The sequence below is a fragment of the Ochotona princeps genome, chromosome 4 (genome assembly GCF_030435755.1).
Source record: "Ochotona princeps isolate mOchPri1 chromosome 4, mOchPri1.hap1, whole genome shotgun sequence".
Classification (NCBI taxonomy): domain Eukaryota; kingdom Metazoa; phylum Chordata; class Mammalia; order Lagomorpha; family Ochotonidae; genus Ochotona; species Ochotona princeps.
This window is the reverse complement of record NC_080835.1, coordinates 10489815-10514549: the sequence shown is the minus strand read 5'-3', so window position 1 is coordinate 10514549 and position 24735 is coordinate 10489815. Positions and strand designations below refer to the sequence as shown.

At 45.8% G+C, this 24735-nt stretch overlaps 1 protein-coding gene across 3 annotated transcripts in view; it reads left to right on the top strand.

Moving 5' to 3' along the window:
• Positions 1–24308, top strand: part of STX3 (syntaxin 3) — a 43935-nt gene extending 19627 nt beyond the window's left edge. Inside the window, exons 3-11 of one of the 3 annotated variants that reach the window (XM_004585273.2) lie at positions 8356–8455; positions 10818–10892; positions 11681–11748; positions 12402–12510; positions 13391–13464; positions 13626–13760; positions 15772–15882; positions 17323–17436; positions 21289–22529. In XM_004585273.2, coding sequence (XP_004585330.1) covers positions 8356–8455; positions 10818–10892; positions 11681–11748; positions 12402–12510; positions 13391–13464; positions 13626–13760; positions 15772–15882; positions 17323–17406 — 756 coding nt within the window. In that variant the 3' untranslated portion in view covers positions 17407–17436; positions 21289–22529. Of the gene's footprint in view, positions 1–8355; positions 8456–10817; positions 10893–11680; positions 11749–12401; positions 12511–13390; positions 13465–13625; positions 13761–15771; positions 15883–16001; positions 16113–17322; positions 17437–21288; positions 22530–23474 lie in introns of those variants that run through there. The other 2 variants (XM_058662988.1, XM_004585274.2) reach the window with 2 other exon arrangements.
• The last annotated feature ends 427 nt before the right edge of the window (positions 24309–24735 follow it).

Here is a 24735-nt window from a genome sequence, read left to right as displayed (position 1 = left end):
AGAGGCAGGGAGACACATGTGGGCACATTTGCTTGTTCACCTCCCACATGCACACAGCAGCCAGGCCTGGGCCAAGCTGAAGCCAAGAGTTAGGAACTGAAGGTGGTGAGCCAGAGCTGCTGCCTCCCGGCTCTGCATTAACAGGAAGCTGAAATTTGGAGCTAGAGCCAGGACTTGAAACCAAGTATTCTGATATGGGCTGCAGATTTCTTGACTAGCACCTTAGCTGTGGGTCACATTCCCTCCCTGTGTTGCTAATTTTAAGAGGGCTTCTTCATCCTCTGGTCTCATAGCCCTTCCGGTCCTCTTGGTGGACAACTTCTGTTGTATCACTTCGGCTGATATAACAGGATAGTTTTTTTTTTTTTTCCTTGTCTTTCCAAACTACACTTTTGTGTGTTGCATACATTTAATTGATTTGAGATCACTTTCTGAGAATATTTCTTTTTGTTGACCAACATAATTCTTAAGAGCGTTGCTTTGCTTTCATTTATGAAAGAATTGAAACTCTATAGTCTTGACGAAAGTCAAGGAACATGACTTGTGTCTCTTGGCCGACTGAGATGGCTCTCCTCCCTTCCTCTCTTCTCATCACTAATTATTGTTTAAAGCAAAGCGGTCTGAACTGAGAATCTAGTAGGTGGCTTATTTTAGACTTTGCCATTTTTTGTGTGGTAGGGAAATGTAAAAGTGCATGAATTTTGAAAAGGAAGACTAATTTATGTGACTCTTGGAATCATTGTTGGTTTTGTCAGAAGGTGGCACGTGGTGTGGCAGTGTGAGCTAGAGAGTGTGTGCAGGAGAGTGCCCTGGCTCCATGCACAGCTGCAGCTGCAGAGTCTAGTTTGCTACTGGTGTGTACCCTGGGAGGCAGCAGGGATGGCTGGAATGGCTGGCTGCCTGCCGTCTGCATGAAGACATGGATTCAGTTCTTGACTCCTGGCATAAGCCCTGGCCACTGTGGGCATGTAAGGGGTGAAGCAGCAGGAAGGAGTTCTCTTTCTGCCTTGCAGAACGTGTGTGTCAGTCTTTGTCTTTTCAGAAGGAATGTTGGCATATGATAAATTTTGAGCGACGCTTCTTCTGGGATTAATGACTAATTTTAGGCCCACCACACATTTCATGAATGTTTAGGGGAGGTGGAAACCAATGCTCAGGGGGAAAAAGCAAAGCTTTTTCCTTAGCCTCCCACCTCACCTCACAGCTTCCTGCCAGTTCTCCCAAACAGTGGTTTGTTTCCCATTGTTTAATTAGATTTTACTGGATGCTTAGGTTATGAGGAAATGCTATGATGACCTCTTTTTCATTTGTTGATGTTGGTTAATACAGTATGGTAACAGTAATTGACAACACCCAGTGTAAGTGTTTGAATTGCTGTTGTTAGATTTCCTTGGGTGGCTACCAGTGACATCAATGTGTGTGATTAACATTGCTGTAAGGATTAAAGGAGATATCCTCCTAAAGGCATAGCGTACTGCCTGGTGTAAGTAACTGTTCAGTAATTGATTTTTTTTTTAAAGAAAATATTTGAGATATGGGGGCTGGGTGAAGAGAGGGAGGAATGATGAGAGAGAGAGAGAGAGAGAGAGAGAGAGAGAGAGAGAGAGATTGATTCCCTCCTGTTGCTTCACTCTCCACATGCCTGCAGTGAATGGGGCTGAGTCAGGCTGAAGCTGGGTACATGGAACAGAATCCAGGTTTCCCATGTGGATGACAGGAATCTAGTGACCTGAGCCATTGGTGATGCCCTTCAAGTGCCATGTTAACTGGAGGCTGGGCATTGAATCCAGGTACTCTGATATAGGATGCAGGTATCTCTACGACTAGACTGATTGCCAGCCTTGTTGCTGGCTATTATTGTATTTATTATTGTCACCATCTAATGTTTATTGAGCACATGTTTTATGTGAGACATTTGATATGTGTGATCCAGTTTAATCCTCAGAATGTCTTGGACAAGGGACTGGTGGTCACCCTCATTTTACAGATGTTAGGGAAGACAACCCTGTGTGTTTGATCTTGACTTACCATCTTGAGATCTGTATTGAGAAGTGAACTGTAAAAAGTAATTGCCTGCTGGCCGCCCGGCCAGGGAGTTCTGGAATTTGGGTTCTTTGATATACTGCAGGAATGGTTCCAGGCTGAACCCACAGTGCTCTGGGGACATGTATCAATCCTGTAGATTCTCAATGGCAGTAAATCTTCCTCCGACGATCCTGTACTCACTTTATAGTGCAGATTGCCAATCACCAGTTCAATTAAAGGCAAAATTACGAGCTTGTCCAGCAGGATGTTCCCATTGCCTAATAGGACGATGAATTAGCAGAGGGGTCACAGTAGGCAAGACCATGACGCTGACTGGCATTTGAGTCCATACCCCGGGTTAGAATGTGTCGGGCTGTGTGGGCCAGTCCCCGTGGAAATTCTGACCCCACTGGATGGTTTAGGAGGGCCGGTGGAGACAATGCAGGAGGTATAACAGTCTATGGGGCGCGCTGAGCTGATGCAGAGCAACTACTGGTATACTTAATACTGGCTGGGAACACGCCTGGTTGTGGAGCTTGGGGGAGGCCTTGGCTGGGTGGAGTCTATCACTAAGGAATGCAGGAACTGGATGTGGGCTGAATTCTGATCGGGTCACAGTTGTAGTCCTTTGGCATAAATATGGATTGGGACTTGACACACCGTGCCAGCTTAGACCGCAGCACAGTTTGGTGCTCTGGAGGACCAAGGCAGACGTGGGATGGACTCGGCTAGGTTTCAACCTCAAATGAGCCATGTAAGAGCTATATGTGGGTATGAACGAGCTGTGGCTGGGCTCCAACTTCCAACAGCAGGAACCAGAATGGGTTGAAGAGCGGAGCTGGCCCAAGGAACTGCTGATATGCGTGAAGCCTGACACCAGGAACGGGTCTGGTGGAGGAACCTGAAAAGTTTCTCTGACAGGACACTGACCCTACAAATAAACGCAGGAAGCAAGGAGGTTAACAACCCAGAAGAGGCTTTGGAAAGTAACCCACTTACATATATTGGCTCAGGGTGGGGGCGAACCGGACTGAGTTAGCTTGCGTTATCCGCTGGCAAGTCTGTGCGCTGGAGCTGTGCGGGGGTCTGGCCAGGTTCGGTTGCGATTAAAAAAAAAAAAAGGTATACAATACAAAATGCCAAGGCAAGGCTGCCTGTGCCGGTCAGGAATGCAGCACCCAACCAGCACACCTCCCATTGGTTTAAGTGAAGCATGAGTGTGTGATGGCCAGAACCAGGATGGGCTGCAGTACTCATTGGTTCTAATGGAGGTCGGGGCTGAGAATAGAACCAACCCAGCAGTTGCAACCACCAGCCGATCGGGGTGATGGACTGTGGTGGGCACTGTGCTTACTAGTAGTGCATGTAGGAGCCTGGACTGGGAACACCTCAGAGTTTCTTTGGGGATTCCCCTGGACAAAATGGAGGAATCAAAACATTAACCAAGAAAAGATGGAAGATGGAGTAGATCAATCAACCACCTCAGCTATATGTTTGCAGCGAAAAACTGGACAAGGGGAAACTCTAAGATGGACTATGTCAATCAGTGGACTCTGCACCAGCCTCATCGTACCTGGATTGTTGCTGATGATATGTTGGAGCTTCTAATTGATCGAGGTGATGCTCTGCTGGCTCTGCCCTTGGACCTGAGAGGGCCTCCCTAAGAGGTCGTTGAATTTGGTCAATGGGACGCTGAACTCTATGTATGGTGTATGCTTGCAATGAGGGAATCCCAGAACAACTTGAGCTGTTGCTATGCGACAGGATGGAAGAATCCACTGGGGAGGGGGCAGGGTTTGGGGTGAAGGGGGAGAATCCCAGTACCTATGAATTGTGTCATGTAATACATTGTAATTAATGGAGAAAAAAATAATAAAAAAAAAAAATTTCAAAAAAAAAAAAAAAAAAAAAGTAATGTGTCGGGCCCTGTGCGATGGTGTAGTGGTTAAGGCCCTTGCCTTGCACGCACTGAGATACCATATGGTCACTGGTTCTAATCTTGGCAGCTCCACTTCCCATCCAGCTCCCTGCTTGTGGCCTGGGAAGGCTGTAGAGGACGGCCCAAGGTGGGAGACTCAGAGGGGCTCCTGGCTTCGGACTGGCTTAGTTCCAGCTTTGCGGTCACTTGGGGAGTGAACTATTGGATGGGAAATCTTTCTCTCTGTCTCTCCTTCTCTCTGTATGTCTGCCTTTCCAATAAAAATAAATAAATTAAAAAAAAGTAATGTGTCATCGTGGAGATGTATTTATTGTGAATTCAGGCAATTTTGGGTTGATTCTCTTTGGAGTGTTTCTTGGGTGGTTGCTGTGGAGAAGGCCCTCTGTTGGGAGACATGATTAGAGGGAAAAGAATTAAGGCTGAGGATCTCTGTGAAATGGGACTGACAAAAGCTTACAAAACAGTGTGTTGGATGCAGAGTGGCTGCTCCTCTTCCTGTCCAGCTCTCTGCTGATGTCCTAGGAATGCAGGGGAGGATGGCCCAAGGGCTGGGCACCTGCGCCCATATGGGAGACTCAGAAGAGGCTCCCATCTCCCAGCTTTGGGCCATCCCAGCTCTGGCCTTTGTGGCCACCTGGAGAATGAACTAGGGAATGGAAGATCTCAGTCTCTGTCTCTCCTTCTTTCTCTGTAACTCTTTTAAGTAAAATAAAGAAGTCTCTAACATATATATATATATATATACACACACACACACATATATATACACACATATAAATCTTTTACATATGTTACATGTATATGCAGTGTAGTGTAGCGTGAGTGTGTTTAACCACAAGCAAACTCACGCAGATAGCTCTCCTAGGCTTTTCGGCTGGCCTTGGATAGTTTTCTGCTTGACTCCCTGCATCCTCTGCTCTGCGTGAAGTTTTGCGGTCCTGCAAATACATAAAAGGAAATCACATGTAGCTATTATCATGAAATACTAAGAAAATAACTTTTGAAGAAAACCAGCACTTCCAAGGGGCGGGAGGAACAGTTCAAAAGAATGGCAGTTGCCCATCCTGAAGAAGATGTCTGTTCAGTGAACGAACCAGACTGCTATGAGGAAAGTCCCTGAAGTGCTTCCAAAACACAAGGTTGATGACGACAGAGCAGAGAGTCACTTCAGTAGGCAGGGTGGGACTGGGACAGATATATCTCCTGGCCTGGGAGGTCTCATGGGCAAGTCAAAGATGGCACCCCCAGCACCCAGCTTTTACTGATAGGAGCAGGTGAGCATCTACTATGCATTCTGTGAATGCTTGGGGCAATGCTGAATTTGAGGCCCCATAGTTTCTCTTGTCTACCATTGATTAAATCTTGAGTCAGCATGATTTTCATGTATCAAATAATTTTCCAGTTGAAATTACCTAGAACAATTCAGACATACACACACGAGAGAGAGAGAGAGAGAGAGAGAGAGAGAAGAAAGCAAGTGAATGTGATATGACTGTATCAAGTGGTTCACTGCTCAGATGCCTGCAACAGATCCAGTTAGGACTGAAGCCAGAATCAAGAACTCAATCCGGGTCTCCCATGTGGGCAGCAGGAACCCGGTCACTGAAGAGGACGTTACCTGCTGCCTCTCAGGGTCTGCATTAGCGGGAGTCTGGGGTCAGCAGCAGAGCTGTCTGTCAAACTCAGGCACTCCAACAGGGGCCACAGATGTAGCGACTGATACCTTAACTGCTATGCCAGTTGCCCACTCTGGTTAAACCCATTTTCAAATGGTGAGTGTGTTTTGTTCTCACAAGCTCTTTTTCTAAACCCTATAAAACCATGTAGTTGCTTTGGCAAGACAGTCATGTGCTAGGAGCAGAAGCATGCTGTGATGCAATGATATCCTGTAGTTGTAGGAGGAGCCAGAGCCTGATGTGAAATTGAAAAGGGAGGAGAGGGAGAGGTGGCAGTTGCTGGGCTGCCCAAGGGCCAGATCCTGAGGTGGTTGCACTGGAAACAGGTGATGAAGCAGGCCCTTTGTATTGTTGGGTAGGTCTGGGGCTCTGCTGAACTGAGCAACAACAAGCAAAATCTTTGAGCTGATGGAAACAGCATTCCCAGTTGTGTTCTCCATCTTCAGGTCAATGGTTTTACTCTCAAACTGTTATACTTCTAAGCCAAAACTTATTGAAAGGGGATCCTTTGCTCCAGTGACACTAGTACAGATACGCGGGCCGAGGGCCGAGAGGTCAAGTCGTATTTCTTGTTATCTGTCCCATCTGCAGAACTACAGTCAGGTTTTTAAGAAGAGGTGAATCACCTCCTGAAGCAGGTAGACACACAGGGTTGTATGTGTGTCGCATGTAAGTGTGCTGCATGGTAAGACACTGTGAGTATTTGGCAAGGTTTCTGCTGGTTAGACGTGGTGGTGCTGACATGCTGCTGGCTCGGGAGCGAGACAGGCACTGCGGCTTTGGAGGTCTCTTTTTGCTGTGCTACTCCCTGGACTTTTCCTTGAACTGCAGAGGGGGTGTGGTGGTTTGGAAGAGGGGCAGCTGGTCCCTTTGAGGCTGCCCTTCATGCTCACGCAGCAGTGTCTCTTGATGTTCTGTGTGGACATAGAGAGGGCTTCTGGAAATACTGTATGACAGTTGCCTTGCACCATCAGGAATCTTGGGCCATGACTCCAGCTTCCGCTTCCTGTTACTTGTGAGAATCAGCTAGCAAGGGTTCTTCCATCAAAATTGTGTCCAGGTCATCCTTGGATTGGTGAGATCAACAGCATTTCAGAATTATCAAAACCATTTAAGCAGAACCTTGGAGCATGCTCCATATTGGGGACCCTGGGATGACATCGGCTAGCTGTTCCTCTTTCTGGGTGCTGAGATGGTTGCGAGGTTTCTAGAAAAAAAACAAAACTTGGAAACAATGGTCTCACCCACTTTCCCCTAATCCTTGACCCTTCCTACAGTAACAACTATGTAAATATCAAAAAATAAACTAAAAACAATCAAAACTAATCCAGTCTGCTAATCTAGGACATTTAATTGAGCTTAAGCCATTTACATTCAGAGTTTAATATACATGGGTGTTACTTTGGTCTTCTCATTTTAGGAATGGGTTGTTCATTGGTTTAGTCTTCTGATGTCATTTTACTGGGATGTTCTTTCCGTTTGCCTTTGGTTTTGGTAGGGGCAGGTTTGGAAGAGGCAAATTCTTTTAGCTTTTCTTGACTGTGGAAGAATTTTATTTCATTTTCAAAGATAAAAGAAAGCTTTGCTGGATATGTTATCCTAGGCTGACAATTTTTTTCTTCTAGGATCTGGAATATGTCACTCCATTCTCTTCTTGCCTGTAGAGTTTCCTGTGAGAGATCTCCTGTGAGCTTAATTGGCATTCCTTTATATGTCAATTGATTTTTTTCACGTGCACATTTCAGGATCTTTTCCTTATGTTCAATTGAAGAGAGCTTGAGATCATATTTCATTTAAAGGGATGTACAGTAGTTGTGTAATGGAGACTGTCATACCTAGTAACATGTCATTTAACTTCATGACATTGTAAATTTCTATTTTTCTCTCTATTGTTGATTCTGTATCATGACTTTTCATTTAAGGGGATGTACAGTAGGTGTGAAATGGAGAATGACATCCAGTGTGAGGATGCAGTGTGGTATGCATTTCTGGTTCCAGACAAAGGTGGACTTACAATGAAACTGTTTACTATATCTTGACAATAGGATTCTGGACTCTGTGCCATTGTCCATGCCCGCAATGATGGACATATGACTGAGTATGAAGAACTATATGTTAGTAATGATATAGAGGAACTAGGTGGGGGAGGGAATTGGGGAGGGAATAAGGGAATATGGAACTGTATCATAAATTGATAGCAATAATAATAAAATGTTAAAAAAAAAGCAATCAAAACTAAAAGAAAAACGAAATTGCCTCCTGGGAGGCTGTGGCTGGCTGCTCTGTTGACCATGGCTTGGTCTTGCCTGTGTTGTCTTTGCTTCTCTTTCTCCTTGGCTTCCCACTGTGTAGATTTGTTCTCTGCCTTTCACCTTCGTTCCCTCCTTCCTTCCATGCCCCCCTCCCCCGCCCCCTGTCTGTATCCTCACTCTGTGTTTTCACGTTTTGGGGCTGTAGGAAATACCTGGTGAGGTTTTTCTGACCCGCCACTCGATTTGTCTCCTGAATCCATCCATCCAGGGCGAGTAGCGTGCTCCTGTCAGGCAACAGTGGCTGGATTTTTGAGGCCTGCTGTTGAGACTGAGCTGTCTGATTATGGAAGGGGTGCTTTCTGGGCAGCTGCAGGGAGCTTGGCAGGGGTCCCTGCTTCGTGTTTGTCTCTGCTGTAAGCATCTTCTTCCTGTGATGACAGAGGTTACTGTCTTCCCATTACAGATTGAAGAAACTCGGCTCAACATCGACAAGATCGCAGAGCACGTGGAGGAGGCCAAGAAACTCTACAGCATCATTCTCTCTGCACCCATTCCGGAGCCCAGTGAGTGCTGACCCCGGGCGGGGGTGCTCCCAGCAGTGGCCCTTTGCCTGGAGGCAGAGCTGGGCTTTTCCTCCCCTCTGTGTGTGAACGTCATGTTGCACCAGTATGCATGTCACACCATCCCTGTTTCTTCTCACTTCCCCATCTCCCACCGCTTGCCCAGCTGTAGTCGGCTCTTCTCTTCATGGATATACGCAAAGCCCACCTTGCTCTCCCTCGCAGCTTGGCCCTGTGAACGGTGATCTCACTGCTTCTCGCACCCCCACGCTCTGCTGTTTCCCCTGCCTGAGGTACTTTTCCCAGATCCCTTCCCAACCCTACCAGGTCAAATCTTTTTTTTTTTTTGCTCATGAAATATGCTAACATGGTTCAAATTCACGAGAGTCCTTCTCATCCCAAGCTCCTGTTTGTTGCCACCATTGAGGAAAACGTCTTGCTCCCCCTAGTTGTTAAATGATTTTGGAGTAGGGCTTGGGGTTACAGTTTTGGTTCCTCAATAGGAATTCACTCTTGCTTTTTTCAGTGGCTTTCTAGAACCTAGTGATTAAAGTTGGGACATTTCAGCAGAACATATCCTCAGTTTCCCTGGTCATGGCTGTGGCTTTCTCTCTATTCTTTTTCTGCCAACCCCCACCCATTCTTCCTGTATTTTAATCAGACTAAACTTTGGTTATTTCCCAAATATTTCTTTTTCACCTCTTACTTTTTTGTATTATTCCCTGTCCACATTCTGCTCTTGGTCTCTTTCTCCACAGTAGTTATCTCCCACTGAGCCAGTCCCTGGTTAACTCTTTGTCCCCCATGGAGCCAGTTTTCCCAATCCTAGACGCTATGCTGGGAAGCTCCTCCTGCTGCCCTGAGCACTCCTTCACCAGAAACCACACGTTAGAACTGCTGGCTCACTACTCCGCTGTTCTGTTCGCTGTTCTCCAGCAGACGGAGCACCTTGCAGACCGGTTCTATGTACCGTTTCACCGATTTCTTAGTTTGTAGCTAAGTTCCAAGCTTGTAGTGAGAGCTGAAAGGTTTTTAAAATAGCAGGAAGGAGGAATTGGGAGCAGAGCTGGGAGTCAGACCCGGACACTCTGGTAAGAAATGTGGGCCTTCCAAGCAGTAGCCCAGCCATTATGCCAAACGCCCACCCCTAAAATATTTTTATTTCTTTTCAGAAAGTTAATTTGAAAGTCAGAATTGTACAAAAAGGAGGAGAGATACACACAGAGAGAATCCTCTCTCTGCTGGTTTACTACCCATATGGTTAAAACAACTGGACCTGGGCCATGCTGAAGCCAGGATCCCGGAGCTTACTCTGGGTCTCCCACATGTGCAGGGCCTCAGACGCTTGTGTTACCCTGTGCTACATTCCCAGGCACACTCCCAGGGAGCTGGATTAGAAGCAGGACAGCCGGACTTGAACTGGTACCTGTGTGAGATGCCGGCAGAGGTTTAATCCACGATGCCGCAATGCCAGATCCCCAAAAATGGTATTTGAAGCAGTACTGCTAGCTAGTTACTATTCTGTTCTATCCACCATAGGACAGTTTTGGGCGTTTAGTAGACACTTCATAAGTATTAGTGGCTCATTTTGAGTTAATGAGACTTAGTTGAAATTTGTTTTCTTTAGACATTCCACAGAACCCTCTCAGGCCTTCTAAATAAAGCCTTTATGGTAAGCCAGATTATTTCTTCTAAAAGCAAGGTTCTTAGCTTTTTTTGTGTGCTGGAGAATTTCTTTAAAGGGAAGATTTTAAGTCTCCTATACGTGTGTGTGTGTGTGTGTGTATGTAGTTTTTTTTCTTTAGGTTTTGGACAGGCTGCCTAGAAAATGCCATTTAAAACTAGGCTCTCTAGGGGCAGCACAGTGGCTTAAGGCTGATCTTCCACCTGTAGCACTGGCATACCACATGGATGCCGATTTGAGTTCTAGCTGCTCCACTTCTGATCCGGCTCCCTGCCTACGGCCTGGAAGGGCAGTGGAGGATGGCTCAGGTCCTTGGGCCCTGTACTCATGTGGGAGACCTGGAAGATGCTTCTGGCTCCTGGCTCCTGGCTCCTGGCTCCTGGCTCCTGGCTTCAGATCAGATTACCTCTGACTATTGTGACCATTTGAGGATGAACTAGTGAATGGAAGATTTCTTTCTCTGTAAACCTGCCTCTCAAATAAATATGAATAAATCTCAAAAAAAAGTGCAAATTAAAAAAATTGATACTTCTGACAAGGTCTGGGGAGCATACTGGGATTGGTTCTGCTGTGGGTGACGGGAGCCTGAGCAGGCACGCCCTACCCGCTGCTGATCAGTGGGCCTCCCAGAGCACCTGATCTTCTGCTCATTGGTGACACCTGCCTCCTTTGCTTTTCTAGAAACCAAGGATGACCTAGAGCAGCTCACAACCGAGATCAAGAAAAGAGCCAACAATGTCCGGAACAAGCTGAAGAGTAAGCAAGGGACCAGGGGAACAAGGCAGCCCCCCGGGGCCAGCTGTTAACTCACCTTGGTGGAAGCAACACCACGTGTTCTGTCTTTGCTCATGGCTTGGTGTTCTCCCTGCAATGGCGATTTTGTAGCCGCAGTTGTTTACTGTTCCTTCTGTTCTGACTGTAGTTAGGAGTCTAGAATTTAGGAAATGAGAATAAGTTGTGCAACTTGCTCCTTTAGCATATCCTCAACCTTTTGTTTACTGTTCCTATTTTCCTAGCTCCTACATGGGTTTGAACAGTAGTTTCAGAGACATAACTGAAAGGTACATTATTTAGTTTACAACTATTTCATAGTGGGACAAGTATATTTTGCAGTTGCCACCTCCTTTCCTCCAGCATGTACATGCATTCAGTTTTCCTGGAGTCCCAAAAGCTTACATGATTCCATCTGTAGTATATGTGACGTTGCCCAATATGTTTGGCCAATACATGCTGTTGGAACACAACTTGTTGTTTTCACTGGGTGTGGAAGGTGTTGCAAGGTGCAGCTTTGAGTCGTGACGACTTAGCACTCTAATTGAGTGACAGCATGAAGAGCTGAGCCTGTCCCAATTGATGACCAAGGCCCATGTTGGTAACCAACATGGAGAGCCCTGCTGAAGAGGGCTCACGTTGAGACTGCACTCACCTGGTGTTACCCCTTGTGGGCCGCCAGTGTGAAAATGCCTGGCGGTTTGCATCAGGCTGTGTGTTTCTTGGAACAAGGAACAGATGTGTTGCTGGAATCACCTCCCTTCCTTTTGCAGGCATGGAGAGGCACATTGAAGAAGACGAGGTTCGTTCATCAGCCGACCTTCGGATTCGGAAATCTCAGGTAAAGTCTTCCCTTATCCAGAGGACATTTAATGCAATCTTGTGGAACAAGAAATGGGAGACTGGTACATCTTTAGTTTAGTGGGTTTTTTTTTTTTTTTTTGGCCTTAATTTTAATCTGAATTTACATGGCAGTAGTAGGTTAAAAAAAAGTGTAAACATTGTGTTGCTTTTGCAGAGAAGAATCGAGTAGGGGTCAATGCTAAACTTAGGCAATGGATAAAATGTATGAAGGTTTGATCTTAGGCATTCAGAGCTGTTGAGTTTGTACATCCATTTGTAAGCAAGAGAAGTTGAGATCAGTTAGGGTAAGGCTCAAGGGTCTTTATAGTTGCTCCATATGGGAAGAGAGACCGACAGCTGTAGAAGGCAAGTCTAGTTGGTGCGAGGCTTGGAGGGCTCTAGAAATAATCTCTTTTGGTCACATGATTGCCCTGTGAAGTCATCAGGACGGATAGACCATATTTTGGAAAGGACAGTATACTCTGTGGCACAAAACTAAACAAGAATTTGGTTCTTACTCCTCGTGTTTTGATTGTGAGTATAGGCTGCTGTTGACCCTACTGCATGTGTTGGGGGAGATCTGTGATGTCATAGATTCCTCACTGCCCCCTGCCTCCTCTGAGTTTACTGCCCCTCCCATTGGCCCCACAGCACTCTGTCCTTTCTCGGAAGTTTGTGGAGGTGATGACCAAATACAACGAAGCTCAGGTGGACTTCCGTGAACGCAGCAAAGGCCGGATACAGCGGCAGCTTGAAATCAGTACGTGCTTGAGGCTGGGCGTGTGCTGCTTCACGTCTTCCTGCCCTGTGGTTGTCCATCTCCTATTGTGAGACCCTGGGAGAACAGGCAGCAGTTCTCCTGGGGCTTCTGTGTACTTATTCTGTGCTCAGGCCCAGGGTGGAGGTTGTAGCTCTGAATGTACTAAATGCTGCATCTTGGGCAGAAGGTGGCTGACAAGGTGCTTCGCTGTGGTTTTGTTACCATGGGATGTGGCATTTCCTCACACTTAGAAGGGAAACATTTTCTGAATGATTGCTCTATTTCAGTACCTCTCCTTTCCTGTCTGTTTAGTCGAAAAGCACATTTGTGAAATACAAGGTGTGGTGCTAGCTTCTGGGAGGAATAAAGAAGTGGATAAAGCCATGGCCTTGAGGAATTTTGTGATGTGGAAAGCACGGCTCTGTAGGGTGGGACATGCTCCAAGTGGGAGGGAGTGTAGGAGCTAGCACGTCATCAGGAAAAACAAGTGTGCTTGAGTGGCACATTTTCCAGGGTCTGGGAAGGAGATGTGTTTGGAATAGCAGTGACTGGTTAACATGGAACATAGGGGGCTTGCCCCTGCCCCAGAGTGGTCATGAGGGCCTTGGGTCGTGTGGTATTGTGAATGAAGCTATGAATGTTCTGAGCTGGGATACTGTATAATCAGACATGGGGTTTGGAGTTAACTTCTGATGATATTAAGGGTGGATTGGTTAGGGGGAAACTCAGAAACAAGGTGCATTGGGATGCTTTTGGGGAGGGGTGTAGAGCCCTTGGTGCTTATAGGGAAAGTCCTTATCCCTAGTCTTCTGAGAACATTACAAATGGTGCTTAGTTCTTTGGTCTTCATCTTTGTTGCTTTACTTCTTTTGCTGTTAAGCTGGCAAAAAGACAACAGATGAGGAACTGGAAGAGATGTTGGAGAGTGGCAACCCAGCCATCTTTACCTCTGGGGTGAGTATCCCAGGTGTGGGCCTGGCACGCCCCTCTCATGGCCCCAGAGACCTGTCTGAAGCTTCCCGTGATCTTGCAGTTGTAGGCAGCTCGGGGAGGTGAGGCTTATCTGGAGTGTGTGCTGTGGGAGTGACTGACGGCCTGTGTGTGGCCCGTTGTAGATCATTGACTCCCAGATTTCCAAACAAGCCCTCAGTGAGATTGAGGGTCGGCACAAGGACATCGTGCGGCTGGAGAGCAGCATCAAGGAGTTGCATGACATGTTCATGGACATCGCCATGCTGGTGGAGAATCAGGTAAGTGGCAGCAGGGTCAGTGTGGGGAGGGCAGAGAGGAGGGAGGCCTGGAAGCCTGGTGAGGTTTTGGGGGGACCCATGGGAGATGTGCATAATGGAGTGACAATTCCAGTTTCCCAGGGAGATGGGGGAATTCTTACAATGTGCTGACCTTCGGGGGATCTCAGCCTTGTCTTTCTTGCCTGTGATTTTGACCTCTTAGCCATTACGAGATAATACAGGTTTTGATGTGCTTTGCGAAGTGCTTAGTTCCCCAACCCTCAGGATTTTTTGTTTGTTTGTTTCTTCTTTATTTTTTAAAAGATTTATTTATTTAGCATGAGTTACAGAGAGAAAGAGACAGAGAGGTCTTCTATCTGCTCGTTCATTCCCCAAATGGCCACAGTGGCCAGAGCTAAATTGATGTGAATTGGGAGCCAGGAGCTTTTTCCAGGTCCCCCAGTAGGTGCAGGGACCCAGGGGCATGGATCATCTCTGCTGTTTTCCCAGGCCATTAGCAGGGAGTTGGATGGGAAGTGGAGAAGCCAGGATTAAAACTGGCACCCATATAGGATGCAGGCCCTGCAGGTAGTAGAGGATTAGCAGCCCCACTTTCTTCTTTTATTCTTCAGAGAGATGAGTTCCTAATGATGATGCCTTGAAAAAGTCTCTCCATGTGAACTGTCAGTGATGACGCTGACACCTGTGATTTTTTTCCCTCCATTTCATTGTGGACATTTACCAGGTTTTTTCCCCCATTTTTATATTTTTTACTTATATGTGTTTTTCTAGGGGTCATGGCACTTTTTATTAAAGAAAAACAGCAGTCAGCAACATGAATGGAGGACTAGTAAAATATTGACAGATCCTTGAAATGCTGATGGTGCAGTTTGAAAGCTTGCTTTGTCCCCAGCGTGCTTGCTCAGGGATGCAACTCTAAGTCACCTGTGTGTTTGGCACTACTTTTACACAGTCAGACGGCCTGCACTGTTAGGTCACAGGATCTTCACACTGTGCCACAGTCACCATAACTTCCAGCTGCTGTGTTGCCTGGGTGGAATCGAGAAGCCTCATTAGCAGCTAGACTGTCACACCTAGTTGAAGTCCACATCCACACAGTGCTTGATTGGTTTAATGTTGTCTCCTGGCCCAGAGCCTGGATGCCTCTCCCTGTCGCCTTTAAGACCTTTGAGCCTGTTTCTGTCCCTGGTCCCCACTCTTCTTTTTCCTTCCCCACACTGCCTTGCCGAGGAACTGGTCTGAGATTCAGACGGTGGTAAGTGCCTTGCTGTCTTTGATGACTACCACGGAGTTGTTGGGGAAGGTCTGGGCAGGTGATTCACCCTCCTAGGTTGCCTAGGGAATTAAGTGCAGTGATCAAATCTCCCTTTCAGGAAGCAACATCTGAGAAATGCTTGGGTGTTATTCTGAGACCAGTGTCTGGAGGAGCAGAGAAGCCCTAGTAGCTTGAGGAAAGAAACTGAGTGTCTGCCACTTAAAGAGCTTGGGGACATCTCTTAGAGGAAGCAAATGTTCCCAACCTCACGTACTTACTGAGCATGTGCTGCATGCCAGGTATTAGTTTACCATAGTGAACAAACTCATCTCAGCCTGAATCAACTTGGTTTACCTCCTGGTGATCAGAGTCTGAGGTATCCTAAAACATGAGATGTGCTTATTTGAGCTCATCTCCATGTGCTTTAAAAAAACAAAAACAAAAACAAAACTGGGAGTGTGTGTGTGTGTGTGTTTACCTAGTAGACATCTAGGAAGTAGGTGCCGGGTGCCCTGCACAGTGCTGCTTACAAGGAAGTAATTCAGTGAATGTTTCTTGGATGGATGGTCACTTCCAAGGGCTAGGAAGCCAGAGGTAATGAAACATGTGAAATGTGCCTTACAGGAGGCTGTGCCTCAGAGTTTCTGTGATGCTCCTGTTAGTACTGAAGATTATAACAACACCCTTCCCCATCTGTGCCAGGGCTGTATTCTGGCAGTGGGTTTATTGGATGTGACTAATGTTTGTTCTTTGCAGGGTGAGATGTTAGATAACATAGAGTTGAATGTCATGCACACAGTGGACCATGTGGAGAAGGCCCGCGATGAAACTAAAAGAGCTGTGAAATACAAGGGTCAGGCCCGGAAGGTGAGGCTCGCTTGCTGCGTTCAAGGAAGAGAGTCCATGTGGTTTGCTGTCTCTTGCCTTTTCTTTTCCCTCTCTCTGTCTGCATTTGCGCTGCCACCACTTCTCGCATCGGGGGAAAGGGAGCCATGATTGACCGTATTGAGAACAACATGGACCAGTCAGTGGGCTTTGTGGAGCGGGCCGTGGCAGATACCAAAAAGGCGGTGAAGTATCAGAGTGAAGCCCGGAGGGTGAGCCCTTCTTCTCAGCTGCTCTTGTTTCTCTTCCCTGTGTCCTCGAGCCCACGCCTTCTCTGTCCTGGCTGTGTCCAACCCCCTCCGTAGTCTGACCTAGAGACTAGCTGCCCACCCTTCCTTCCTACATGTGCCTCATATGGATCTGGCTCATGTGCACTTGGCCCAGGTATCCACACTTGAATGGCAGTTCTGTAGCGTGTCTGCATGGCTGCATGGCTGCATGGCTCAGCTGTATCTGCTGTCTCCTGCATGTAGCAGTGAACCTTTGAGATTATGTCTTCAGAAACCTTTAACACCATTGTCTTTCACTTAAGTAGCTCAAGTCCTGCCTCCATTTCTCTTTTTCCCCCGCTTTGTACCTTCACTATGCTGATTGCTATGTAAACATTAGCTCTCATTTCTGGAGCATCTGTCTTTTTTCTATTCTATAGCTGAAACAGTTGAGGGTCAGAGACGAGGTGACTGAGTTCAGGCCATCCAGTAAGTAGAGGGTCTGAGATTTAAAATCAGATCCCAGTTGTGCTCTTTCTGTTACACTCTTGTATTTGTTCACCCTTCCTGCTTGAGGACTTCTAAGCTTCTCTAACTTATTGACTCTGGGTATTCCGCTCCGATGGCTTCTGCTTTTTGAACTGCTGCTGTTGGACTCTCTCTCGAGCTCTGATCTCTTTGTTCTTCAGTTCTTTGTTTTTCTTCTAGCTTTACCTATTGCTGATGCAGGGATCTGGGAGCTAGAAAATTATTGTGAATGAGGAATCCTGGATGGATCCTACTTTCTGACACTATTTCCAGTCACTGTCCTGTTCGCTGTAGCCCTGGATCTGATGGTCAGGGCTATAGGGGACAGACAGTAGCTAGAAATTAGGACACTATCAAACACGTCTCTAATTTTTCCTTTCAAAAAGGGAAAAGGTTATTTTGGTCAGTTACTGCTTAGGTGCCACAATAGTGGATTTTACTGTAGTGGTGACTTAGCAAAGTGCAGTGTGTGTGGAAGCATCACATTTGTGTCTGCTGGCATTGCTAGCTAAGAAGTAACTGAATAAATGCAAAACATCCCAAAAGAATGTCTTTATGCAGAGATGTTAGGCTCTTATTTGGAAATATAAGATGCTTTCTTGCTAGGAGTAAGAGAGGTTGGGTTTTGGATGAATTATTTTTAATGCTAATGATTTGGTTTTATTTGTCTTGTTCTTCTCTCCAGAAATTGATAATTATCATTGTGATAGTAGTTGTGTTGCTGGGCATTTTAGGATTGATTATTGGACTTTCTGTTGCACTGAAATGAGAATGGCCTAAGGGGCTGCTGCATTGAAATGTAAGTAAACGAATGCTTCTCTTGGGGACCCTGGAATTGACTCTTGGAGGAAATTAGGGTTGTATTTCAAATTCTACTTCTGTCTTCTTATGATTATCTTTGGAAATACTGAACTGCCCTCAAACTTTTGGTAGCTTGTAGATTTTTTTTCATCTCCTTAATTTTTTTTTTTTAATATTTGTTTGGAAAGCAGAGTGAGTGGGAGCATTTTCCATCTGCTGGTTCACGCTCTACATGGCCACAGTGGCTGGGGTTGAGTCAGGCCAATCAGGAGCCTTGGGCTCCTTCTGGGTCTTTCACATGGGTGGCAAGGGCCCTGTGACTTGGGCCATCTTCTGCTGCTTTCCCATGTGTCTTAGCAGGGAGCTGGATGGGAAGTGGAGCAGCTAGAACATTGGACTGGTGCTCATAGCTTAAACTGCTCTGCTCCAGTCTGATCCCTCTATTCTGTCTTTTTTTTAATATAAATTTTATTAATTACATTTCATTATGTGACAGTTTCATAGGCTCTGGGGATGCCCCAACCCCTCCCTGTACCCTCCCCCCATGGTGGATTGCTCCACCCTGTTGCTGTATTACATTTTTGTGGTTTTTTTTTATTACACTGCATTATGTGTCATGGTTTTATAGGCCCTGTGATTCTCCCCCCCACCACCACAGTGTATTCCTCCACCTTGTTGCATTACCACAGATCAGATTCAGTTGAGATTCTTTCATTGCGTGCATCTACCAGGCAAGAAGTGCCGCATCTTATTGTCTAGAGAAGCTCATCAGTTTCTTGGGGAGGCCATCTCTGGTCCAAAGGTAGAGCTGGCAAAGTAGTTTTGATAGTTTCACAGAACTGTACCCTCTATTCTGTCTTGACTCTGGCTGCAGTACTGCATCTTGTGTTTGTTCCTGTCTTGTGATTTTTTTTTCCTTGTTCTCTATCATGTCCTGCATTTCACCATCTCTCCTACCATACCCGAGTACCCCATGTTAAGTCCACCTGGGAATAGCCGGCAGATACTGGGAACAGTCTGTGTCTCAGACGTGGTGTGTCTTGTGAGTTCTTATCAGGTCTCATGGGTGTAGAGCTTTGCTCTTTGCATCCTTTTCAGTGTGGATTCTGGTTTTGTTAGGACTGTCTGCTGGATCCTGCATGACCTAACAGCTGATGCTTTTGGGTGCTGAGTTGTGCCAAATAATGTACTAAACACCTTATACACATCCTCTGCTGCTTACTAAATCCTCACAATATCGTTATGAGATAAAGTTAGTGGCATTGGCATTATGTACTTTCTACAGATAAAGAAACTTATAAGTAACAGAGACAAGTTCACATAACTATTGGTAGACCTAGGGTTTTTGTTTTTTTTTTAAACTACATCTTAATGTCTTCCTGTTAAACACGATAGTTGATTAGTATTGTCTACAAAGCCTGAGAGACCTTAGAGAATAATGGCTTTAAAATATAGGCTATTGATTATCTTAAACTTTGTTAGGAATGCTGAATCAAGTTAACAGTAGCATGACAGGAGGGATCATTATTAGCTGCACTAAGACGACTTTTGTAACTTGTTAAACTACTTTATTTCAGTGTAATAGAGCATGTATTATTAATGAAATGGCCTAGAAATAACAGAAAAATGCAAACTTTTAGTATTATTGCTGCTAACCCTGCAACATGTTATATACTCCGTTTCATGTTGTACAAACTACATTCATAATTTTATATCCAGCTGCAAAACATTAAACACTAGTCTGTTGTCATTAAACTCTTTGTAAAACTAATTTCCATTTTAAAAGATTATTTATTTGAAAGATTATTTAGTTTATTTGATGATTTATTTAGGCCAGAGGGAGTGAGGGGGGTAGAAAGGGTAGAGAACTAGAGAGAAAGCGCTACTAAGCAAGTGACCTTCCAAATGTTTTTCACTCATCACATGCCCACACTGGGCTGGTATGGACCAGGCCAAAACCAGGAACTCCATCCAGATCTCCTAGATTGGTGGCAGGTGTCCAGATACTTGGATCATCTTTTACTACTTTTCCAAGGATCAGGGAGCTAATTGGAAATGGAGCAGCCAGAACTCTAACCAGTACTCAAACATGGAATGTCCATGTTATAAGTGGTATCTTATACTACTGTGTCACAATGATGGCCCCACAGAAAGCTGATTTTCAACATGAGATTGTGGATATACTCTGAAGTACTTAATAGTTCCCCAATGTGAAGGTTTCTGGTTTTTGTTTGTTTGTTGTTTAACCGTGTCTAACCTTGTATATTTTCCCATTTTAACTTTTATCATAACTGCAAATTGGAGTTGGATTACTGAGGTAAAACATAATATTTTAAAGACCTGATGCAGAGTTGATCTTTCATTTTATTTTTGGTCCAGTGTGTTTCTTCTTCCTTCCATGTGACAGAATCTGAAAAGGCTTATTTTTGTATTTTATTTAGTATTAAGCATTTGATTTTGAGAGATGAGTAACAGATATGTGGTTGGTCATTACAGGCAGTTAATCGGTCAGTTCTCCTTTGTTCTGGCATTTGAATTTTGTTTGTAAAATCAGTTTTGTTGTGACACTAGAATTTAACATTTTAAAAGTGTAGTATATTATCTTTCAATACTCTTGGACGAAAGATTTCTCATCAATTCATAGTGTCTCTTACCATTCCCATTTTTTTTAAAGATTTGTTTTGACTTGAAAGCCAGATTTATAAAGAGAGACAGAAAGAGTGATCTTCTGTCTGCTGGTTCACTCCTCAGTGGCCAGAGCTGGGAAGATCTGAAGCCAAGAGCCAGGAGCTTCTTTGGGTCTCCCACATGGGTGCAGAACCATCCTCTGCTGCTTTCCCAGGCCATGAGCAGGAAGCTGGAGGTGGGGCAGCCAAGACTCTAGAACTGGTGCCCATACGGGATCCTGGCACTTGTAGGTAGAGGATTAGTTTGCCATGCCTTGGCATCAGCCCACCATTCCCAGTTTTAAGAATTCAGAATTTAACTGATTTTTGAGGAGGTGACTAACTTGATCTCTAGGACAATAAAGTTCCTGAATGGAAAGATGCTCAGCATGATGTGTTCCATATCCCTTAGTGATGTCAAGACAGCCGTCTCCCTCTGTGTACTTACGGGAGAGAGGTCTCTGGGCAAGAAGGAAGCCAGGAAACCAGTGTGTGCACTGCTCAGTTATGTGTGGCTACTGCTCTAGGATAGTATCATTATTCTCACAATGTGATATAGCAGTGTGTGGAACTGGGGACTTTAAGTAAAATAAACCAGACACAAAGGCAAAAACTGCATGTTCTCCCTCACAGCTGGGAGCTAAAAACTCTAAGCACGAGCCCCGTTTCACAGATGGGGAAGGTGTTTAAATCTCTAAAATTAAGAAACTTGCCCAAGCTGATGTGCCTTCTAAGTCGGGGCAGCCATAGTAAGACTCTTGAGCTTTTCCATATTCTTGTCTTTTTCTGAAAGAAAGAGAGTTGGGGGGGCTGATGAGAGAGATTCGAGCCCCAGAAAGCTTTGAAGCCTGCATTCAAGAGGTGCTGCTGAGGACAGGGGATTCTAAGCAGTGACTGCGCCTTCCCTGGAATGTTCTTCTGTGGCTGTGTGGCAGCCTGTGGGAAGGCTTACAGAAGGTCTGGAGAGGTGTGCATTTTCTTCCTTTTAGCTTCATAAGAGGGTCTTTTGTTCTTTGTACAATGGAATATTTTGTTGCAGCTGCTGCCTTGGTTTTGTCTGATTTTTCAGGCCGTGTTGCCTTCTCCAGTGTTCTTTTGCAGTTACTTCTCTCCTTTCCACCTTCTGGCCTTGTGGCCAAGTCCTCCTGCACTGATCAGCAAACTCCTCTCCCTGCTTCCCTTAGAGCCTGTGTCACTCCAGCCTGGCATGGCCACCTTGTCTGCAAATGGGAACGGGCGTTTGAATGGCCTTCCTGAGAACGAGTGGGATCTGTTCCTTTGTTTCCTTGTAAGGATCTCTGGACCTGACTCAGCAAACCGTCTACTCCTGGAGGAGCCTCACCTGCCTGAAGCAACCCCGAGTTTTCCTCAGAAGTACCTGCTGCCCTACCAGCCCGCAAGTGCCTGTCTCCTGGACCATACGACCCAGGCAGCTTGGGTGTGCCGAATTACGCCTTGCCCCTTAGAGAGCCCAGGCTGACCCTGTGGCGGTGCTGTGTGTTCTACCTCATGGAGTAGTCTCCTAGAAATTTCAGTGTGTGTGTGTGTGTGTGTGTGTGTGTGTGTGTGTGTGTGTTAAGGAGAGTATCTTTAACATAGAAGAGGGGTTCTCAGTTTGGAGAACACAAGGCTTGGATCTGAGTCATCTGATGCCAGTGTCCAGTTTGTGGTCCCTATGTTTCAACACTCAGGGACTGCCAGATACTAATTTGGTCTGGGGAGCTAATCTGTTTGAAATTCTTATATTCAGTTTGGGGCCAACTTTACTCTTTCTCTGTATTGGATTCTCATGTTTACGAAGGAGGGATCAGGATGTTGTGGTCATCTGCAGCTCTCATTGGTGAAGGCTGAGAGCCTGGGATACTTGTTTTCATGTCTGAGGTTTGGAAACTCCTATTAGAGACTGATGCTTTGTGAAGCCATTGCCTTGAGGCTAAAAATCAGCAGGGATTTCAAATTGGGCCAGGGACAAGGTGCTTGAGTCTCAGGCACTCTGGAAATGTTCATGAAACTGGTCTGTCACTTTGATTACGTGGTCACACATGTTCCAGAATCATATTTATAACTGTGTGAAATGTATGTGCATGTATGTGTATGTCTCAGGAAGTAGGAAACTAGAAGTGAAAGATAATATGAACTCCCCACACTCCCCCCAGAAAACTTTGGCTAAAAATTACTGTCAGTCACTATGGGAATATAATCGTCCCATGTCTCTGGGAAGCTTGTTTTTAGGTGAGGAACGGGAGACTCAGATGAGAGCTTTGGAGACTTGGTCCCTACTGAGTTTGTCTGCATGGCAGAGAGAAGGTGTCATATTTTGACATCTCTGCCTACCTGCTGTTATCTCATGGCAAATTGCTTTCATCCATCACGTAGTGGAGCTCTGCAGGATTGACTCAGTTGGGAAAGACCAGTGACTGAAGAGCAGGTTGGGTTAATGAACTAGACAGCTGGAGTCCCCCCACCCTTCCTAAGGATGAAACCATAGCCAGGATATTTCTAGTGTCTAACTCAATGGTAAATTTGTGAGAATCCCTACCGGCCTTGGGCAGCCTCCCTGGTTGGGTGGACCAGCTTTATTTCAGCTTTGATGTTAAAGCTCTCCAGGTTAGGGTGAGCATCCTAGTCCAGGTGCCGCCCCTTAGCTTGCTTTGCAAACGTTAATCACTCCCAGTCTTCATCCAGCACTCAGACAGAGCCAAGGGCTTGCCCCATTGCCCGTGGTTGTGATGTCAAATAGAGGACCCTCCAGCAACGAGGGAAGTGAACTTTAATCATAGGCCTCCACTGTCCTGTGAATGAGGCCTGGGCTTACAGCATGTGAAGGCTTTTTTTTTTTTGGTTGTTTATAATTTTTAAAAATGTAAACAATTATTTTATTGCTAATTTAAAAATAAATGACTTTGTATTGATTGTCAAAGTTCCGGCTCTGCCTTCCTTCAAAACAGTGATTTGGTGCCACCATGCGGCAGATTTTTGTCCAGGTTTTAGAATGGGGCTAAGGTCTTTCTTTGGTTCGTAACATCAGATTTAACTTTCCAAGCATATGAAATAAATGTGTCTGGATTTTAGGTTTGAAGTGCTACCTCCAAAAGAATTGTTCCTCACTGACAATATCTAGCTCCACGGGGGATATTTCTTATGATGTTACCTGAAAGGCAGAATCTTACACTAAACATCCTCAGAGTGTTGGGTGTCTTGCCAGGAGATACTGTATCTGTTAACACTGGGCTCAGGAAGCCAGATCCATCACCACCTTCCTGTAGCTCTCCCTTCCCACACCCGGTGCGCTTGTCTTGCTTCCCCAGAACTCAGCGCCTGTACAGTCATGTTTCTCATACGCCTTTCCTTTTCCTGTCTGCACAAACAGAAGAAGATCATGATCATGATCTGCTGTGTAATCCTTGTGATCATCTTAGCTTCCACCATCGGGGGCATATTTGCCTGAACGAGGTGAGCCGTCTGGAGGGAGGGCCAGGCCCGCTGTTACCGGAAACGCTTTTGTCCTGGGAGTATTTTTCTTTCTTGTTTTGGTCACCTGGTGCCTGAACTTGGGTTGGGATTAGGTGGTAGTATGGACCCAAGATGGGACCTTAGAAAAATCGAAGGGAAGGTGTGCATCTCCTAGAAAAATAAGCCAAGAATGAGGCGGCGGTAAGTAGTGGGCTGTCGGGAAGGAGACACAAGGCAGAAGTCTGTGCCACAAGTAGGCCTAGTTGAAGAGTACGTCGTACAAATTAAGGAAAAGTGATCTCTGCTGCAAAATTGGAGGCTTGGCACTGGGAATGATAAAAGGAGTAGTAGTTAGTTTTTGTATTAGATACATGTGAACGCTGGACAAGGTCATAGAGTAAACCCGAATTAAGAAAATGCCTTCCTTTTCAAGGACGGGCTGAGTTAGTGCAGCCTTGTGAGCGGTCCTTTATCCCTGTCGGAGAAGCTGGTGACCCTGGCCATGACACTGTGCTTTATAATCTGTGATTTTGTCTTCTGCCATTCTTATCTCCTTCAGCCCTCACAGCTGGACCCTCGCTGGCCAGTTCTAACCCTTCCACCTCCGTGGCGCCGTCACTTCTCCATAGCAGACTCCTCCTCCACTTCTCTTCCCATTACAAGACTTCTTACGACACAGGGCGCCACTCAGCTACTCATTGAAGTTATGCAAAGGGAGATCGTGAAAAGTGCAGTTGGATTGGGGGGTGGAGGGCAGCAGGGAGCAGGGAGCACAACTTCCAGCTGGTGGGGCAGAAGGAAAGGCCTGCAGGGCTAGAGAGGGAGAGCATAATGGTGCCTGCTGGGAAGTAAAACATAAAAGGCTGCATCACCACCAGGCGGACAAGAGGCCGCTGTCACAGCACATGGCATTTGGCAGGAGCTTTTGAACTGGTGTGAGTTATCAGGGTTCTGGTACCAGCTCATCTGCTTCCTTCTCAAGGGCCCAAAAGCACTCTTCACTGTGAAAGCAATCTAAGACTGCGCACCATGCTCGTATTGTCCACTGCTCAGCACAGCACCTGGCACTCCCAGATCTCATTACCACGAGGAAGCTCTGCTTTCACTCACACGCAGGTCCTTGGCTGTGCCTCTAACACTGTTAAAAGCATCAGTGGACACATAGTCTGACCAACACA